A 20,924-nucleotide genomic window follows, 5' to 3' on the forward strand; every position below is an offset into this window, starting at 1 on the left:
CAGAGCGCAGAGGAAGAGCCGAGGCAGCCGTGGTGTTCACTGTGGCTCCTCCCACTCCTCCTCACACCGGCCAATGGGATCAGACTCTGCAGCACAGGCTTCCTTTATTCCTTATCCAAACTTCAGGGTCAATGCACAGCACTATGGTGGAATAGCACTGGCTTAGAGAATGCAAAAACACCTGTCTGTGTGTGCTTCACCTGCCTGCTGTGGTTCTCACTCAAAACTCTATTCTACCTCTAGTATCAAAGGCAGAGAGAGTTTATGAAAGGCACCTTTCAACAACATTAAGACAAGATATAAATGAAATACAAGGTTAAAAAAAAAAGACGTGAATTGGATTTTAAAAGAATAGAATACCAGATAAATACATGACAGTGAAGGATATTAATAAGTAGGCCCAAATTTGAATAAAGGAAACATTCCTTAGCCGGATCTGCCATACTTTTTAAGCCCTGTTTCCACCGAGCAGTACGGTTCAGTTTGGTTCAGTTCATTGCAGTAGCCTAGCCTTTTTTCCGTTTCCACTATGAAAAGTTGTTGATGGTACCAATGGAACCGTTCCGTACCGTCCCCATTTTTGGTCCCCCTTCTGTTGGGGTACCTAGCACACAGATCACAGTCCCTCTGCTCAGGGCTGAGTTGTGGCTGGTTTTGAGGCTCGTGTGTTTTATTAGACTGTAACTATAAAATGAAAATATCTTTTCTGCCTCTTGCAGCAGCTGGAGTCGGAGAAAAGATTTTAATTCACTGGGCCGACTGCCGGTGACTTTTAAGGTGGAACGTTAACTTATAATGTTACGACGTGAATCAATCAACACACCTTAAATATTCCATATGACAACTTTGACCAATACTATAGTTTTTTTTACAACATACACTTTTAGTAATGAGTGGATCTTCAAGTCTTTATATATATTATTTTGACCAGATTATGTGAACAGCATATTCTAATCCTCATTCGGTGGAAAAACAAGCGTTGTGGAGCGTCGTTCCTGTGGGCTACGGCAACATTAAATCCCTGAGCTTGCCTGGAAAGGACTAAATGCACAAAATTGCTATTGTTTAGTACCCCAAGGAGACAGATTTTGTTCTGAAAATGTCGGCATGTAACCCCATTCTGTGGAAGATAAAAGAGGTGCAGACTTACATCTGTGTCACCAGTAATGAGGAAATACAGTGAGTGTTGGACGGAGCAGTGAGTGACAACAACCCCGCCCTAATTTTAAATAGTTCAAATTGTATTTATTCAGCCGACAGTTTAGCTTTTTAGCTTTCTTTAAAATGTAATTGTCAAACTTGAAGGCCTGAATGCCACCTCCACAGTGCCAGGAACTACATTTTGGGGGAGAAATACTGAAGCCTTCATTTCTTTTTTTTTTATTCTATTGGCCTTAAAGTAATCACATTCAAACATGCTGTAATTACTGCAATTGCACAAAATATCCACCAGCACTATGTAGAAGTATTTTAATAATGGAAACTCCCTCTGGTTGCTAAAAGAAAATGACCCCAGTGAACTGCAATAAAGTATTTTTATAGGATTTCCACACAAGTTTCCCCAGATATTGATATTGATAACACTTCTATCTTGTATATTTTACCGGATATTTAATACTCTATTGTTCTAAAACTGGGCCCAGTGAGTGACCCTGACCTGAGGAACACACTGTTGTGAATCATTAAAATGGTGGTTACTGTAATTTGAAGCATTCTCTGGCACAAGAATTTCCTTTTGGGAAATAAAGTTCTATTTAATTGAATGATATAATCAAGGATAGCTAATTGATCAGCATCTCCGCTCCAGTACCAGGCACAGCACAGCCCTTGCTGTGTTTGCCAGCTCCACATAACCAACAGTCTTAATGATCATATGATGGCAGGTTAAAGTCCCTCTGAGGACCATGAGATTGTAGCTCCAGCTGAATTCCTGAAATTTTCTGAAGGATTTAAGTGCTCGTGAGCTATCGGGACAAGAATCAGGTCAGTCAAGAATCAGCCAAGTCAGCCTGCACATGCAAGGAATTTCATGGGCTGCTTAAAACAAAGTATGAAAAGAGGCACAAATATTTCTAAGTAGACGTTTGGAAAAAAAGGTCTCTCGCTCTGCTTTTTCTATGAAATGGAAAAAAGTAAGTAGCATTCAAGTTAAAACAAATAAATAAAAAGATGGCTGTAGAATTTCAAGAAATAGGCCTGCAGAACAAGTGCACAAGTGAAGTCTCTTCTCTGTGAAAGACTCTTTGTCTGGACATGTCCCAACATGTCTGCAGATGTAAATTAATGACATTAATAATGACTTCATTCCATTTAGGTGTGCCAGGCCCTTGGCCCTGCTATTGTGCATGCTGGCTCCCTGCCCCATGGGACACTTCAATGGCACAGAGCAAGGGTGCAGGTTTCGTTTTAACACCGAGAGTCCTCTGCCAGACAATTTTGAGCATCAGATACTTCATTTCAAGCATTGTGGTGAATTTTTGTGCACCAATTTGTTTGTACTCTTCATCATTTTGTGTTGCAAATGACTTTAATTGTGCAGGAATAGAAGTTTTTATTAGGGGAAAACAAACCCCCGAGTCCCTCACAAAGTTTAAACCTATAGGACAGGGTTTATGTTAACAGCTACACCTGTGCTTTCCATGCTTGAACAAGCCAAAATGTCTGCTGTGAAAAAGGCCTCATGGAAATCAACAAATAAGAAAGAATGAAAGTCAGACATGGAAAACTGAATACCACAGACATACTCGAAACGGTTGATGGATCGGTGGTGGTTTTAATATTTGAGGTCTCATCTTTATTCAGACAACAGAGCCTCTGAGGACAGTTCCCCCCTCTCAAAACTGACTGACTGGTAGACTGTCCATGCACTGAGTTGACTGATCTCCAACACCAGGACTACAGTCATCGCCACTCTGCTCAGGTTTCCCCCCTCTCCCTCTGCCTGTCACTCCCTCTTACCGTCACTCAGCAGCTGCTTTTGAAGATTAAAAGCTGCTGCTGTGTCTCACTGTGTTTGTGTGTATGTGAGCGTGTGTGTTTTCCAGTCCAGTTTCCTTCTATCCACTATTATTTTCTCACAAGTGATTCAAACTTGACTGCAACTCATATCTGGAGTCACCATCATCTTTTTTTTACACATGAAAGCCCTGAAGGAAGCACCTCCAGTCTTGTTTAACCTCAACGTTTGACACCATAAACACACCCGTGGGTACTTCACATTCTCCTTATAACCATTGTTGCCGGAGCTTGTTGAAGCCTCCCTTTTAACTGACTGGGCCAAATGCTTTCATACACACAAGTGTGCCTGGAGGAGATTAAGAATTTAAGAAGATTAGATTAATGAACTCATGATTGTAATCTAGGGTTAATTCATTTTGCTGCACTTTAACCCAACCCTCCCTCCCTTCCCCCCATTCAGCCCAGTGGCTTGAAGCCAAACTGGTCTGAGGACTTATGTCTATGTGTGTGTGTGTTTGCATGTGCTTGGGTGCCAGCATTGTGTAACTGGTCATTAATTACTCCAAGGCTGGCACGCCACTAATCAGACCCCCCGCAATTATTCCTCAATGCCCCCAGCATCGCAGTGAGCCACTCACACAGTGTCTGTTGACAGTGACAGTAACCGTCGCTCCATTGTTGCCTGCAGACTCACTGTACCACTTATTTGTTCACTCAAGGCAGGTGGTCCTCTCAGTGAGGTCATCCCGTCTGAAACATAAGGAGAGGGGTCCTCAGAGGGGGTCATCCTCATACCCCGCGCTCAGCACCAAACAATGCAGAGGTTCTTATGACTTTCTATTTATGCTGTTGGCTCCTGCTTTCCACATAGTTGTACTTTGAAGTAATTGCTTTTTCTGTTTACGCAGGCAAGTTGGCACAGCAGTCTTACAATAACTGACTTGCTTGGAATGACAGACTGAACATGAACGCGATGTAATTATGCAATGGAAAAAGGGAATATGGAATATCCTGATTAAAATTACACGCTGTGGATGCATATTATTCATTTTGATTGAATTTCCTTTCCAATCCAGCCTGCTGTGGAGCATCAGGATGAGATGAATGGTTGTTGTGATATTTTGCAAGTAAATCAAATTTTCCTCCATAATTGTTTCACAAATTTGATCATAGAAGACATTCAGCCAAAAACAAGCTGAGAGACGAGAAAAACTAAACAAACAAAAAAAGAAAACAATTTGTCACTTTACATGCAGCCTACTACCTGTTTACATGTGTTCATGTGTGTGTACACAGCATTCGATTCAATTCTATTTATAAAGCCCAATATCACAAATCACAATTTAATCAAAATCAAAATAGCCCATTTATATTACTTCTCAATATGCATGTATCTTTACTACATGACTGCACAGCCTGATTACAATTGCTGTACACCTGCCTACCACAAACATGTATTATTTTGTATTATATTTCATGTATGTTTTTACTTGCATTATTTATTTAGGCCTTCACTTTTGCGGTAACATTACTGCATTTAGAGGGAGTCTGAGATCTAAGATTTCCGACAGCTTCACTGCTATTGTTGCACATATGATAACAAATAATGAGAAACTTGAAAACCAAACAATGGCATATGTTATCTTGTCATTGCAATTTGTTTGTTGCAAATAAGCATAATTCTATTTTTTAAATTTCTTTATATTCAAATAACCCTATCTATCTATCTATCTATCTATCTATCTAAAAAAAATCTAATTCTTACAGCGGTTGCATCAAACTGTTTCATAATATGTCAAAACAATGTTTAATATTGATAGTTCTATATAATGGGAGCATACAAAGGGTCTCTTTGTAATTCAGTGGACTTTATCTCCACCGTGCGGCAAACACGCGTGCGTGCACGTGCGTTGTTAGTCGGTGTGCGGGTGTCTGTGTGCTGACAACCTGTCTGTGTCTCTTAAGTATTATAAACACACGTTTAAATATATCACACATGTTTTGGCAGCGGGGTATTTATTGCGCTGCGCCTCTCACCTAACTAAACTACATTTCCCATATCGGAATCCCCTAAACGGAAGTGACGCGTGCAGTCTTCCGCCGGTGTCAAGGGCATCGCAAACTTGCGTTAGCTGAACCTAGCAGTAGCTGACCGCACGTGTATATTAAGAGGCTCGGTTAAGCTACAGTCTTCGGCGGAGACTCCGGTAGAAATGGACGGGTTCGGTTCAGACTTCTCAGCCGGTGGAGCAGGAGGGAAAGTGGACACCGGAACCATCATGGAGCAGGTCAAGGTCCAGATCGCGGTGGCTAACGCTCAGGAGCTGCTGCAGGTAAACCTATGGGCACAGCTGCTAAGCTAGCAAGACTTACCTGAAACTTAACTTAGCAGGTGGAAGGGCAACGGTAGATATAGTTAAGTGTTTTAGTGATGGTATGAGCACCTTTATTAACCCCGCCACAACATTACATGAAGATATTATCGTGAAATATAACTCAGGAGCAGCGGTAGGCATTGAAATGCTGTTGACAAAATGTTAACGTCTAAAAACCGTTGTTTTAGCAGATACACCTTATAACCACCTTAATTAGAGACTCCTCAGTGTCTTCATACACAAAACGTCATCTAAATACTCACGAGATGATGTTGTAAACTGGTGATGTAACTGCATGTCAGCTAGTTGCAATACACTATAATAAATGATCAATGTCTTTGTGTTTCAGAGAATGACAGACAAATGCTTCAAGAAGTGCATAGGTAAACCTGGGAGCACGCTGGACAACTCTGAGCAGGTATGCTGGGCCATAATGAGCAAGTTTACTAAAAGATGTAAAATGATTAGAGCTAAAATGATTAGTCAGTTGTCAGAAAATCAGTAGAAATCATCTATGATAATAAAACTTAAAGATTTGCATTCTTTCTTTCTTTCTCTGGTTTTGGACTGTAAGTCAGACAATTTGAATGTGTCAACTTAAATTTTTGTCAAGTGTAACAGGTATTTTTCATCATTTTGTGGACCAAATTATTAATGAGAAAATAACTGGCAGTATGATTTATAAAGAAAATAATTGTTAGTTGCAGCTTTTAAAAAGATCACAAATTGTTTAAGGATTAAAAATGACGATTGGCTGGTTCAGTCACTGTAAAACTCAGTAGGGCAGGCAGGCAGTCCAAAAGTGCATCTGAGGCACTCTGACTGTAGTTAGAACTCCTTTATTAATACATGGATAACCAATGTGTTTCGACTAGAGAGTCCTCATCAGGGTGTCACATGGATTAATAAAGGATTTAACTTTTACACAGTGAGCTGACCAGTCATTCAGTGCGTTTACATGCAGCTTGAGAAAATCGAATTCTTGGCTTAGTCCGTCTGAAGCCGGACTTTAAATACATATTAGCAGCTTAGTCCGACTGAAATTGGACTATCCGTAGCTCGACTAACACACCTAGATAATTTGATTGAAAATCGAACTATTGCTGCATGTATCCACTTAGTCCGACTAGAGTCGCACTCTGCCTTCTGCGCATGCACCGCTTTTTCTTTCCCGGGCTTTCACCCAGAAGAAGAAGGAGATGATGTAGCGGCAGTGCAGTAACTCCCAGAAAAACAAACAAACAAACACTATGGCGACCGAGAAGCAGAAGACGCACTTTCATGCTCCGACAGCTAAAGGAGCTAAACAGTTTGAAGTATATGGATGGTAGGAAAATGCAAATCGTTAGCTTCCTCTTCGAGTCAGCTGGAACTAGTTCATTACACACTATATTTAAAAGGACACAGCGCCGCACATCAAGGCGGAGTCAAACGTACTTGGTCAGAAATTCGATTTTCTCTTCTGCATGTACACTCAGACAAGATGAGAAGTCCGACTTGACTGATTAGCCAAGCTATGATCTTAGCTCGACTACTGCGTGCATGTTAACGTACTGATTGTTTTTTATCTTTAAGGACTCTCTGCTCCATCCTTGAAGAGCACCTGATTTTTTTTTTTTATACAACTAACTACACAGAGCCGTAACCCAGTGCAGCACTCACTATTTTTTCTTTAATTGTATTAATCCCACTGCTTGTGTCCTCACAGAAATGTATCGCCATGTGTATGGACCGGTATATGGACGCCTGGAACACTGTGTCCCGAACGTACAACTCCAGACTACAGAGAGAAAGAGCTCGCATGTGAGCACCCCTCTTTTCACCCCTTTTCCTCTCCCCTCCCTCGGGTTGCTGCTTACAGTGAGGAGGAGCACAGTGTTTCCACTGGAGGCCAGCAGCTGTGCACAGGTGTGTCCTGGCAGCTGCACACCACCATCATCATCATCAGAATACCTCACGGACAGGCGAGCAGAGCCTGTGGACTCTAGCCATAACAATGTCTCTGTGGACATTTTCACTTTGCTCTGAGGAAGAGTTCAGTAACAAAGTTTGATTATTTGTGTTTTTATGTTATGAGTAATTAATTTTCTGGTTAACAAGTAAACATGCATTGTAGAAAATTGCGATTTACACCTGCGTGTTTAAACACATGTAGGTCGGGAGGATTGAAAACTCTAAATTTCCTGTTTGAGGGAAAGAAGTGTGAATGTGTATGTGCCAGCCCTGTGACTGACTGGTGATCTGTCACAGGTGTTACTCTGTGTCTTGAGCAGTGCATGCTGGGATATTTTAAGCTCTGTTTATCCCTGAAAAGGATTTTGAAAATAAATGTACTGTTGCAATGTAGCAGTCTTAAATCAGTCACCTGCAGCACTGTGGCTTTTGTTTTTGGAGTAATTATACCAGTGTGTATCCAGTGTGGCAACAATGGAAACACTGACACCTTTCAGCCATCAAATTACGGGTGAATGTGTCTTGTGTTTAAAAAGCCTGTATAACTGGGACACCTGTCAGCAGGACTTGAGTCTCACCACTGTCAGCAGTGTGCCCATGTTTGTTGCCCATTCTTTTCATTGTGTCTATTCTCAGAGCGAGACTAAACATTTGTGCCCAGAAAATAAGCAGCACGACTGAAGCCCCTAAGGGACGACACAGGCTCTCCTTAACATGCTTTTACTCTGAAAGACCTACTTAAATTCAAAAGGAAGACTTGTGGAGCAACTTGGTGTTTTCACGACGGTGAACCTGACATTCACAAGCCTCCAAACAGTCCTATATCAAAGTACGCCCGGGGAACAAAACTGTTTTGTCTGACCTGTTTTCTAGTTGTCACTCTATCTGCCGCCCTCCACAGTAGTGGGCTTGTTTCAGCAGGGTCTGCCTTGCTGTACGCGAGGTACTGAACCTTTCTCAGCTTTATGTGCACAGTTTGTCAGAAGTCTGGGAACCACAGTCTTTTTTTTTCTCTCTATCCTGCTGAGTTTATGTAGGGGAAGTAAGAGCCACAGAAGCTTGTGAACATTATTTGCAGTGATGATTTTCATGATAAATCAATAAATCTTGTCAATCAGAGTCCTCTCTCGTGTCTGTCATCTAAAAGAGTGTGTATCTACCAACGAAACATCACTACGAGTTCACCAAACTCAAGTTAAAATTCCAGCACCTTTTTTTTCCCACACAGAACTATATTTTTTCCAGAAAACCCACCTTTCAGTAACAGTTTCACATTGCATCTTTGCCATTTTCCAAGAATAGATATAAAAAAAAGACAAGAAAATGTCCCCGTAAATGAACCACATATATTCTGAACCCCACACAACATGAAAAAATACACCATGTACAGTAAGTTTACCAGTCAGGACAATAAATAACTGAAATAAATACTTTAAATCATGCATGTGCTAGTAGAATGTCCATAAGCCACAGTCCAGTATTCTCCTTATTTCTTCAGTACATTATGAAAAACGATGATCCCAGTTCAGATGATTGCACAGTATTAGAAACAGCACCTATGACCAGTAGTTCACACAGGTCAACACTGTGGAGACTACTGTATATGTGTGGCTTTTAACTTTGGTCCTTGTACAGTACAATTGTTCTGGAGATGTGTCAGGAAAATCCAGTGTGTACGTTTAGCAGGTTCAGGTCCTTTTTAGCCTCTTCAAAAAGGCAGGTGTGTAGATATCCATTTTCTGACAGACGTCACACGCGTGTAAACCCCCGGAAAACCAATTCGCCCACATCCATGTCCCCAGCTGGTCACTCCAGCAATAAACCACTGGCCAGAGAGCTCACGACAGGTCAGCGGCCCCCCAGAGTCTCCCTAAATGATAGAGGGGAGAGTCGAGAGAAAAAAGTGGCTTTTAATAATTTGTTAGAAGTTAAAACGACCTCATTGCACCGAGGTCTCCAGCATGTAAAGGAGACTAAAACAACTGATTAAGGATGAGTGAGGAGGCAGAAGAGTAAGGCACAAAGAGAATGTCACTTGGATTGCTGCTGAGATGCCAGGTGCTTTGACCGAGACTGGAATGCATGTGGGTTTCCTTACATAAGAAGATTACAGAGAGGAAGCTGGTGAAAAGGGGGGCTCTGTGTTTTACTCTCTCCCATCAGATAAGCATCTCTCACATAAGTGCTGCAATGTTCCTGAACCAGCAACACTTGGTTTCTCCATCATTATAACATTCAACAACATTTTCAAACCATGAATTATTCATATGCTTTTACTTTGTTTTCCAAAGACAACTCCTAAAAACTTCTAAAGATTAAAGGGCATCATTTTCTTTGCTCTGACCTGGTTAACCATCCACTGTAAAAAGATTTGTCAGAGCCGTGGCCCTATTTCCTCCGAGCCTCTGCTCACTTGTGTAATCTCAGTCCACAATCTTACCGCTCAGATGCTGCCAAGGCCTCACCACCCAGATGTCCGGCCCATTTCCAGGCTGTGTTAAAGGTATTTGTGTCACATAGTAGAAAGTTCTTCATCTTACCAAACAGGTGTCCCTGCCTCCCTCCATGGAACCAGCACACATCATGTTAGGAGTCAGCACGTTTCCATACGACTGCTGACAGTCTGCCTGGTCGATGATGTTCACTGCAGCTTTCTGCAGCAGGTTGGTCAACGAACCTGTGCCAAAAATAATCATTGTATTAGGCCTACTGGGAGCACTACAACTGAATTCCATTCACCTCCACTGTTCTGGTGAAGCAGCAGGAGTTTCAATGGTAGATAAGTCAGAGTCTCAGTAGATAAAAGTGAAACTATCTGCATAGTTATATACCAAAAAGGGTAAGTGAGAAACAATGTGTGAAAAGACCATGTGACAGTGTTTATTCACAGGGGTTATATCATATTGTGAAGTTGATGGGATGGTGGAGCTGTAAGCGGCTCGCCTTGGTTAAAAAAATCCTCATGAACACTTAAAAAGAGGCGTGTTTCTACCTTTTTGGGCAACACTTTACTGAAGGTATCTACAGAAGGGTGACATGACACGGTCATGAACTTCTCATAAACATTATTTACATGTCATGAACGTTTATGACTGCTGTCATTAAGTGTCATTCGGTTTTTGTAATTAAGTTGACATTGGGTTGTCTTGATTATGACATGACATTAATCAAAGTGACATTACCAGAAGATGTCTTTGTCATGACAAGTTGACATTAACTTTGTTTGGGATGTCCTTATTATGACAAGTTGACATTAACCAGGATGACATTACCAGCAGATGTCTTTGTCATAACAATAATAATTATTATGTCAACTTGTCATTAACACAAAAAGAGGTGCATTTCTTGTTAATGTCAAGTTGTTACGTCAAAGACATCTTCTGGTAATGTCACTTTGATTAATGTCAAGTTGTCATAATCAAGAGAACCCAAACAATGTCAACTTGTCATTACAAAAACCGAATGACACTTAATGACAGCAGTCATAAACATTTATGACATGTACATAATGTTCATGACAGGTTCATGACCGTGTCATGTCATAGTTATGACAGTGTCAGGTCACCCTTATATAGAAACCTTCAAGAAAAGTGTTACCCCTTCCTAGATTATTTAAAAGTACCCTGGGCAAATGATTTGGGGGGTTGCTATTTCAGAAGAGTCATAGACAAAAGCCCAATGACTGGTACATTCTTCCTCAGTTTGTCCTCGACATGGACTTTTGTAAAATATTGCATAGACTTCACTTTTCGAAAAATAAGCTCTGTAAAATGTATCCAAATATTAGTCCAGCGTGCGACTGTTGTGGGCAATCACCAGCCTCGCTAGACTTTACGATCTGGCACTGCCCAAGAGTCACAGCATATTGGCAAAATATTTTTCAGGCGCTATCAGACGTCCTGGGTAGACCTGTGGATCCTGATTCCACTGACTACACTATTTTGTATTAAAGGTTCTGATCTTGTGTTAACCAGCTCCCAACATAATATGATGTTATTTGTACCTCTTCTAGCATGTAGATTGATATTATTTAATTGGAAGCAAAAACAAACTCCTGCCCATTCTGTCTTTGTGAAGGATGAGATGCACCAACAGCATTTGAAAACAAATTCTACCAGATCTGGCACCCTTTATAGACCACTTTAAGAAAGATGCACTAAGTTTTTCCCCTAACTAGCCTAGTTTAAATGACACAAACAGGGTCAATCTGACATCCTTCTAAATGTGTAGGGGCAGGTCTGAAACATCTCCCACGTGCCATGAGTGTAGGAGAACTATAGTGGCTGTCACGTAACTCTGTATGACCCTATCTAGAGCCACTGAGTGTTTTTTTGTCCATTCTGGGCTACTGTATAGCAACATGGCAGACTCAGAGAAAGAGTACTTGCTTCTTATGTAGATATAAACAGCTCATTCTAAGGTAACCCCAGAGTTTCCTTCTATAGTGTCCAATATGACTGATTTTTCTCATCAGTCCTGTTCAACATTTAACGTTAGCGGTGAGACGGACTCGAGCTCACAGCTCAGCTGGAAAAGCCTAACAGCTTGTGGTTTATTTTCAGATATGCTACATTGGAGATTACATTCAGTTTTCACACTCCAGGCATTCCACATGCCTGAACACAGAGTTTACTTACCCTGAGCAAGTGTTAATATTGAGCCCTGTGACAGGGAAAAGAAACAATGCTTTGGTGGACACAGTGTGAGCAGGTAGAGTGCTCTTAGTGCATGGTGGCAATGTAGTTACATATAATGTGCAGATTTTTTTCCCCCATCGACCAATCCACTGGTTGACGTGTGGGTAGAATTTCAGTTAACCAAGGTTTCTTTGGTTGAATACAGCCCCACTTATTTCCATTCAAAGTATGAAAAAAATCCCAGTGTGAATCAATTTATTTTAATTTTGAATTAGAAAATGGTCAATGGGCCATCCAGCACCCTGTGGCAGGTCAGATTTGGTCCACAGGCCGTCAGTGGGATTTTAAATCTCTCACCTCCTTCCCTCATGGATCCCCAGCCTGTGATGTAGCACTCTGCATTCTTGAGGAAGCGGTGCACTGGTGAGGGGAGACAGACGGACTGGATGGTGTAGGACATGGGGGCCTGGACTGCCAGCTCCAGCAGAGCCACATCATGGTCCATGTTGGTGTCATTGAAGGCTGGGTGGATGACGACCCTCTGGATGGGGATGACCAGGGCTCCTACCCCAGAGCGCAGCACCGATCCTAGGCTCACAGCCCAGTGAGTTGGACTCGGGTCACTGTGGGTCATAAATGAGGACAGGCTCGATGTAATGGGAGTCATTTTTGATATAAACGAATATAGTGGCAAAGTTTAGGTTCAGCAGTACCTTTTGAAGCAGTGTGCCGCTGTGAGTAACCATTTGTTGTGAATGAGTGTGGCGCCACAGCGGTGCAGTCTCTGGTACTGGAGACTGCCAATCCAAGGCCACTCCCCCCTTCGAGCTGTTACTCCACCCACGATCCTTTGGGAGCCTAACGCAGGACGTACGCCGCAGTCTGAAAAAAAAACAACACACATCAGAAGTGTTTCCTTTAAATCAAAGTATGTGCACTCCTTTACACATACGAACGTACCACAGTTTCTTTCATCAGCCTGGTTGGGGCAGTCTGGGACTCCGTCACACTCTGGGTTGACCTTGCTGATGCAGGAGGTGGTGCTACACTGGAAGTTTCCAGTGCAGTTCAAGACTGGAGGACATAATGGACGGATCATGTAACAAGATATTTGTGATACAATATTTATGACTGACAACAAGCGACAAATAAATTCAGCTGCTTCCAGTATGACATTACCAGGTAGTGTTGGTGCAGAGGACACATCCATGGCTATGGTCCTGGGTACTGGCGGATTCTGAAAGCTTCCTCCCGTCACAGTAACTGGCACGGTGGGAGCATAAAGGGTGTAATCATGGACCAAACTGGGATCTGTGTGGCTTAGAATCCAGTTGCGAAGCCTGGTGACGCGGGAATAAACCCCAGGTCTGTTGATCTGGGCACAGCCCACACCCCAACTCACCACCCCAGCCAGGAAAAACCTCCCTGGGGCCCCCTCACACACCAGAGGCCCTCCAGAGTCACCCTGCGGGGAAAACACAACACCGTGTCATTTTAGTGATGTTTCAGTTTCAACTAAAGCTTATTTTTTGTTAGGGTCCGAGCACCGGCTGCAGGCGGTCACGGGGACCCAACAGGAAGTCGGCCATTTGGAATTTATTGGGCAATTTTGATGCATTTTTGGCCATTTCCAAGGGTCGTACTTTAACAAACTCCTCCTACAGATTAGATCCGATGTACTTCAAATTTTGTCTGTACCATCTAAAGACCTTTGACATCAAACGTTGCTAAAAGCTTGAGTTTTCATCAAACCATGTGACTGTGGCGAGGCGTCAAACTTCTATGTTTCGGCACCAAACAGGAAGTGGTTTGAAACTCCAGCATACGTGGTCCAATCTGCCCCAGACTTCACATGTTTTATATGGCTCCGGGCTTGAAGCCAACTACATGCACATTAGATGTCATGATGATTGCGCCACCTACTGACAGCAGGGAGTAAGACCTATCAGACAATTTTCTTTTGATTTACAGTGAAATTTACACGGTGTGGTCTACAATCAATTTAAAGCAACATGATGTGTAATTAGTGTGTTCTCCAGCGCCACATACTGGACACAGAAAGTGGTACAAAATGTGAAATAGGTCATTCCAATGCCAACACTCTATGTAGGATATACCATCTCACTCCTGTGTGGAGGGTCTGACTTTCACAAAAATGAACAGCTGCATCTGCTGCTGCCGAGTTGTCAACACTGCTTGCCGCTTTAATTATGTACTTATGTACTTTTGTTTTGGCCTTATTTTGAGAGTAATGGGAAGCTGGACTGAGCCTTTACTGTGGAGGAGTGCCATGTTTTCTCATTATGATATTAACAATACACATCATGTTATGCTAAAGCAACAGCCCCAGTGGCCTGTATTTTTTAGGGTGTGACTGGTATTAACGTACAGTTTTGACCCTATTTATAGTTTCCAGATTATCAGTGTACATATACACCACTTTGCCCTGAGACAAGAAAGTATTGTAAGAAAATGTAAGTCGATAGCTGGTGCCATTGTAGCCTCCGTATGTGATGCAAGTGAAACACCACTGACCTGACACGAGTCCACCTTGCCCTGCAGGAATCCGGCACACATCATGTTGTGAGAAACAGCTCCTCTGTACACGGAGGATTTATTGCACACCTTGGAGTCGATGATTTTCACCACCGCCTTCTGCAGTATGGGAGGCACCGCCGCTGAATGACAGAAGAGCACAGGACAACTGAATTACTCATACTGATCGTATTTCAACATGCAGTCCTGCTGCAATGGAAATAGTCAGTATTGATAAAAGAGTGATGTATTATTAATAAACACAATACAACAGATTTCAAGTCTATATGATGTACTGTAAATCAAGAATAACTACACGTAGACTTGGGGAATGTAGTAATATAATAGCGTGACATGAGACTTGATGCCACTTTGGTTGACAGAATAAACTGTAAATATCATCTTTTCCTTTTCTTAAAGCTGGTATTATTGTTAATGGATATAATTTTTTCAACCCTCCTTTCACCAAAGGTCTTAATTTGCCCTGTTTAGTTACTGTATCCTCATTACAAATGATTCATGTCTCATTATTGCCTGTAAGCTAAAAACAGTCAATCCCAAAATATTAAAATGCTTAGTTGTCCACGTCATGGTATCGGGTACTAAAAACATGAGCTCCATTTCACTCTAAGTCCCTCATCTATTGGTGTGTTAAGCTGTACTCCTGCAGGCAGACTCACGGTTGTACTGGTGAAGTGCGCCCCACCCTGACACCACGCAGCTCTGTCCGGGGGCAAACACATGAGACGTGGAGGGCAGACAGACAGGCTGGATGTAAGAGCTGAAGGTGAGAGGGGTCTCCAGCTCCAGCACAGTAACGTCATTGTCAGTGGTCATTGGGTTGTAGTCTGGAGACACGACCAGCGACTTGATGTTAATCGTTGTGGACTCGGACTCCTCGCCGCTCACTAGTCTGGCCCCGACCAGGGCCGTCCACTCTGTGGGGTCGTTGTCCCTAAAAAACAGAAAAGAAAGAGATAAGGAAAGTTTAAAAAATACATGAAAGTTATGTAAAAGCACAAACTATAGTGATAAAAACTGATTTGAAATTGTCCCCAAATTCTGAATGCTTACCTCTCAAAGCAGTGAGCTGCACTGACCAGCCAGCGTTCACTGATGATGGAGGCTCCACAGGTGTGGCGTCCATGGTACCTCAGACTGACCTGCCATGGCAGCTCCCCTTGCCGAGCATCCTCACCACCCACCACTCGACTCCCCATAGCGGGACGTATACCACAGGCTGATGGGAAAAGTTGGATGATACCGTCAAGATGGAGATGAAGCAGTCATGTTTTTTCTAACAGTTATGATAGTTCATGGTAGTCATGCATGCTTGTTACCAATAACAACTAAAAGAAAATCAAATAATGAGGCTTGAAAAGGACAGCACTAAAATTTGCAGTTTCAAGAGCCGCTCACCACAACGAGCTTCATCAGATCCATCAGCACAGTCGGGGACAAAGTCACACTCTGGATTCAATTTGGTGACACATTCTCCATTGTCACAAGTGAAGGTGTTGTCAGGACACCTGGCTGCAGAGCCCAGATAATCGAAAAAATGTCAGGATGAGAGTTACAAGGTACGATATGAACGTCACAGGGATGAATAAGGAATTAAAACAATATTTTGAGAGGAAACTCCAAATTAGTATCAAATAATATGTATATAATGTTTATTTCTAGTGTAATTTTTTTTCACATGAGGTATTTAGGTACAAGAAGGATGACTAGGCTCACATTCTTTGCATTCATCTGTCTTAAAACAATACTTACATGCCCACATGTACATTGCAAGAGTTATTGGTCACTGTTATTAGTCCTCCTTTTCATACTGCATGAAGAGATGGATTACTATTGAGACCTAAGGAAGGGACCTCTTTACAGCCAGTATGAACAGCATTGGAGTGTTGTTTTATGGTCTGCAAAAATGTGACCATTTCCTTTGAAGGTCAGAGATAACAGTCAGCTTTTTAAAGGTATACTACGCAGGAACGGTCTGTAGCTTTTTGCAAAAAGTGAAAGTGAGAGTCAACCCCAGATTCCTTCGCCTTGCTATATTTGCAGAGGTTTTTTCGTCACTGTATGCACAATTTTGGTAGCTTCCTCTTGGGTGCGTGCTACTCACGTTTTGGCACCTGGTAGCCACTTTTTAATTAAGTCCCAATACACTGCCACACACACACACTTCAGGTGGGTCATAAGCATAGACTATATAAAATAATGGATGTAGCTACTGTGACGTCACCCATAGGTTTGTGGACTGCCATTTTGAAGCCTCGAATTTGGCATTTTGGCCGTGGCCATCTTGTTTTTTTGGAGCCAGGAGTGACCTATTTGGACAAGAGGGTACAGCTGTGGAGGAGCGAGGGGTGGATCTGACTTATAGACTGAGGTGACGCTTCACAGACTCTTAAGGCTCTTAAATAGCCTATGGATAACGTTAAGTCTTAATAACATTTAAACAGGTGAGTTACATAAAAATTCACTCCCCCATACAGTTGTCAGGCTCTTAACATGTTTATTCCTGCTGTAAAGTTGGGCATTTTTAACATGGGGGTCTATGGAAATTTTTGAGTGACCATTGACTTACTTTTGGAGCCAGCCTCAAGTGGCCATTCGAGGAACTGCAGTTTTTTGCGAATCTTAAATGTTAGCTTAATTTTTCAGCCCCGGAGGTCACTGCTTTTGTCATAAGTGATGACTGAGAGGGATTACTGTTGTACTATTGGAAAATCCTGCATAATATACCTTTAATCTATCCAACTATCTAACTTAAAAGACTCACAGAAAAGCACATTTGTCTGTGATAAACAGGTCAACATGTCACACTATGCCCTGATATTAAAGACACACCCCATTTGGTATTCCAAGACACTGTAAACATAAGCTGGAGGATTATTTGCTGGCACACTTTAACATGGTTGCACAACATAATCACTCACCTATCATCTCATCTCCGATAGCATAAAACGACTTCCCACTGGCTCCTGAAAATGAGGAGACAGACAAACATTAGATCCTGTGAGGACACTGGAAGCCCTGAGACAAAGCATCGCACCAGCTGTGGCCTATCTTTTTGTCACTCCCACTGCACACATCCACTCGTAGGGCCACAGACAGCCAACTGATGACAGTATAGTTTTCCTACCCAGTAAGATGATAGCGTTGATCTCTCCAAATTCTGGCACCTCCAGTGGTTTCCCATGCATTACTGAGCTGAGCCCCGCTCTCAACAAGTCCTGAATGAAGTTGTCTGAATACTGCTGGATCTTGGACACCCTGAAGACCAGTCTGAATGTTGCCATCACGTCACCATTAATGTTACTGGGAAGACAGGAAAACAGACAATGTTGTTTGTTGCTTCAGACCAGTTTTTTTCGCTCAGTGTAAATGATCCACTTCAGCTTTCACTCACCCATAGGCAACAATACTCCAATCAACGTAGTGATGTGATATCGATGAGGCAGTGAAGACATTTTTAATCTGTAAGAAAGTGAAAATGTACGCCAACAATTAAACACTTTTTTTTTTTTTTAAACTGGGTGCTCAATGTGGTGACAATCAGTACTAACCTTGGACTTTAAAACTGAGGTCAGTACTATGGAGTAACCAGAGTTCTCATCCTGCAGAACTGGATCATACTTCAGACCTTTCAGCTCCACTGTCTCCATGAAATAATGCTGCTCCTGCACCAGGTAGGCTGAGAACAACACAGTGGAACAGTTAAGTCTTACAGATGACTTTATATCCTCCTGAGACCTGAACTTTTGTTTGGTATGCATTTGCAATTTCTCCTTGCTATTTGGGATTAGCAGGATCTGATCAATGAAAAAACTAAACATTGTCAATGATAATAAAGTCCCAATGTCCTAAAACAAGACAATAATAAAGTCCTAATATCCTTAAATGAGACGACAATAAAGTCCTAATATTCTCAAACAAGCCGACATTAAAGTCCCAATGTCTTCAAACAAGAGGATAATTAAGTCTCAATGTCCTCAAATGAGTACTTCCTAATTACCAGCGTCTTAGCTTGTTGCCGTTGCTAAAATTGGTCAATTTTGTGTGACATATCAAACTACAAACGTTATTAATCATAAATATACAAGTTAAACCATAAAATGTGATCAGGTTTTGGACCTTGTCCACTTCTGTGTCGGGATCAGCTGCAGGCTGACTTGGCAAAGATGGCTGCCATCTTGTTTTTACATGGATTGGTGTATTGTGACCTTACTACCACTAGGTGGCACAAAAAAGTGTCCACACATGAGGACAACAGGTTTAAGTCAAGTAAATGAAGCATAAGGTCCAGTTAAGCCAAAACATGATGTCCCCATATGAGGACACAGGGTCTCAGGAGGATATAATAATTACATTTAGAAATTGTGCTAGAGTAGTAGCTTAAAATATGTTATATATATATATATGTATAACTGAAAAACCTTGGAGTTATCTTTGATTTGAATCTTAGTTTTGAAGCACATATTAGAAGTATAACCAAAACTGGATTTCATTATGTTTAGAACATTGCCAGTAGGGATTAAATCAACTGTTTGTCTCCCAAGCCGACACACAGAGACACTAATGCATGCTTATTTTTCCTTATTTGCTGACTGACTTTGTGTTGCAGTCTGTTTGTATAAAAAGTGCTATATAAATAAAGTTTGATTAATTGATTAAGTATGAAACTGTGTGGTGACTGCGCCACTCACCAATAAGCAGCCCTACAAAGACCCCGATGACGAGGAAGAAGAGGAGGAAGGCTATCAGGGTGCTTCTGCAGCAGGCAGAGCTGGAGGGAGCAGAGGAGGCTCCTGGAGAAGACCACGGCTCTCCTCCTCCTCCATCCTTCTTCACCTCCATGTTGGATTCACAGCACCAACCTCACAACTCACATTCCACTGAGTCCAGTATCATAATGCCTCACAGACAAAATGATCCAGCCCTGGCAAAAAAAAATAGTGACAAATATTTGAGGATACACTCAGGATGGATATATCCTGCTATCAATAAAACATATACAATAAGAAATGTGATTTTTGTCCCTCTAGTTTGCATTTCAACAGACAAAACTCTGCACATGTACAAAACAAACAAATGAATGAATAAATAAAGTTTGTTCATGTCCTCGGATTGTCGATTAATAGACTACTTACTGTTATTTACAGTCGTTAGTACAAGCCGTGTTCTACAATGGTGTTACAAAAATCAAGGAATAAGGTCCCAGAATGAAATTACTATGTCCATGGAGATGTAGCTGTAACGTACCGACTGTAAACTAAAGACTACACAGACACATCAGCAGCGGGTCTGGTCGGGAGAGCCGATGGAGACTGAACAGGACGCCCACCAGAGACCAGGGAGGCCATGTTGCCCAGGGATCACACATCAGATGTGGAAAAAGGTTAAACCAAAAACAAGCCAACCTCCCCAAAGTTTTCAAAAAGACAGGATTTCAATGAATAAACCGACTCGATGCGAATATTCACAGCACCAGCACATTACGCACGGTGTCTCCAGGCGCATCACAGCGCGCAGAGCATCAAACAATAAAGGCTTTATATTCTGAGGTAAACTCACTCACCTCTTTCTTCTGAACATTCACCAAATCCCGCAGCTCTCAGCGCATGACCTGGCGCACACAAGAATAGATACATGGATGAAGGAAGACACGGCAGAGAGGTCCGCTATTTGTTCCACCTGCCAAGGGGCGTGCCGTGTCCGTCCCGCAGGTAGCTCACCTTTTCAGTTTACTTTAGGAGGTCGGCTCGGCTTCAGAAATCCCCGGCCGACCCTCCTCCCATCGGGCCTGATCCCTTCAGTTACACCCCGGTGTGCACAGGCATTTACTGTCACCTCAGAGCTCCCATAATCTCCAGGTAAATAATAAATGGTTACTCCTTTACGCACAGGTTGGAGGAATGTAATGTAAAAGAGGTGCATTAATAAACTGCTCAGTGGAGCTCAGTGCTGCCTCTAGTTGCTGCCTCTAGTTGCTGCCTGCTTGTGCTCCATTGACACAGTGACTGAGCAGCAGAGGAGGAGCGAAGCCTCCTGGAATCCTGGCTGCATGTCCCGGCCTCACAACACCTGGCAAACCATTAGGCTTCTTTTACCCGGATTACAGTTCCTCCAAACTGTTAAAGGTGTCTTTACTGCGAGTTTACAAGTGTGTGCTGATTCAGCATTTACACTGTTGTTATCCAAATCTTTATTATTCTGACTTCTTATTGGGTGTAAATGCTACAAAGTATTTCACAGCCTGTTTTTCTGGGGGCAAAAATTGTTCGGCTAGGTTTTCTGGCATCTAACTCCTGCCACATTCTTAAACACAGAAACTTCACTCAAAATCAAATGTTCAGCTCGATTAGGACATGATTACTTTTATCATTCCTAAATATTCATTTTTTGGGAATTTTTCCCCATTCAAATGAATAGGTGTACTGTTCAAATTTGACACAAAATC

General features: G+C 42.2%; 2 protein-coding genes across 3 annotated transcripts; one reads left to right on the forward strand and one right to left on the reverse strand.

Annotated features, from left to right (window-relative positions):
• Positions 1-5,036: 5,036 nt before the first annotated feature.
• timm13 (translocase of inner mitochondrial membrane 13 homolog (yeast)) lies at positions 5,037-8,405 on the forward strand. Its single transcript, XM_050054907.1, has 3 exons — positions 5,037-5,291; positions 5,683-5,751; positions 7,042-8,405. The coding sequence occupies exons 1-3, from the start codon at positions 5,172-5,174 to the stop codon at positions 7,138-7,140; spliced, it is 288 nt and encodes a 95-aa protein (XP_049910864.1). The 5' UTR covers positions 5,037-5,171; the 3' UTR covers positions 7,141-8,405.
• On the reverse strand, positions 7,714-20,200 carry tmprss9 (transmembrane serine protease 9). Of its 2 annotated transcripts, XM_050054906.1 has the most exons (17): positions 20,043-20,117; positions 19,727-19,791; positions 19,171-19,403; positions 18,031-18,158; positions 17,874-17,941; positions 17,607-17,782; positions 17,401-17,445; positions 15,878-15,991; positions 15,533-15,698; positions 15,139-15,413; positions 14,459-14,601; positions 13,103-13,388; positions 12,884-12,997; positions 12,637-12,805; positions 12,281-12,546; positions 9,827-9,963; positions 7,714-9,156 (listed from the first exon to the last, which is right to left on the reverse strand). In XM_050054906.1, the coding sequence occupies exons 3-17, from the start codon at positions 19,319-19,321 to the stop codon at positions 8,995-8,997; spliced, it is 2,400 nt and encodes a 799-aa protein (XP_049910863.1). In that variant the 5' UTR covers positions 19,322-19,403; positions 19,727-19,791; positions 20,043-20,117; the 3' UTR covers positions 7,714-8,994. The 2 variants fall into 2 exon arrangements, with proteins under 2 accessions (XP_049910863.1, XP_049910862.1); XM_050054905.1 differs by lacking the exon at positions 19,727-19,791 and having other exon boundaries at positions 20,043-20,200.
• Positions 20,201-20,924: the final 724 nt, after the last annotated feature.

This window comes from Epinephelus moara, chromosome 10 (assembly GCF_006386435.1).
Source record: "Epinephelus moara isolate mb chromosome 10, YSFRI_EMoa_1.0, whole genome shotgun sequence".
Classification (NCBI taxonomy): domain Eukaryota; kingdom Metazoa; phylum Chordata; class Actinopteri; order Perciformes; family Serranidae; genus Epinephelus; species Epinephelus moara.

What these genes read in the sequence shown, in the direction of transcription:
- tmprss9 (XM_050054905.1), bottom strand. Translation starts at nt 19,321, where the DNA reads ATGGAGGTGAAGAAGGATGGAGGAGGAGGAGAGCCGTGGTCTTCTCCA. An exon ending in CGCACTTCACCAGTACAACC is followed by an intron (nt 14,602 to 15,138) that starts GTGAGTCTGCCT and finishes TCTGTCATTCAG; the next exon opens with CGGCGGTGCCTCCCATACTG. An exon ending in GGGATCCATGAGGGAAGGAG is followed by an intron (nt 9,964 to 12,280) that starts GTGAGAGATTTA and finishes TTTTTGGCACAG; the next exon opens with GTTCGTTGACCAACCTGCTG.
- timm13 (XM_050054907.1), top strand. Translation starts at nt 5,172, where the DNA reads ATGGACGGGTTCGGTTCAGACTTCTCAGCCGGTGGAGCAGGAGGGAAA. An exon ending in ACGCTCAGGAGCTGCTGCAG is followed by an intron (nt 5,292 to 5,682) that starts GTAAACCTATGG and finishes TTTGTGTTTCAG; the next exon opens with AGAATGACAGACAAATGCTT. An exon ending in CGCTGGACAACTCTGAGCAG is followed by an intron (nt 5,752 to 7,041) that starts GTATGCTGGGCC and finishes GTGTCCTCACAG; the next exon opens with AAATGTATCGCCATGTGTAT.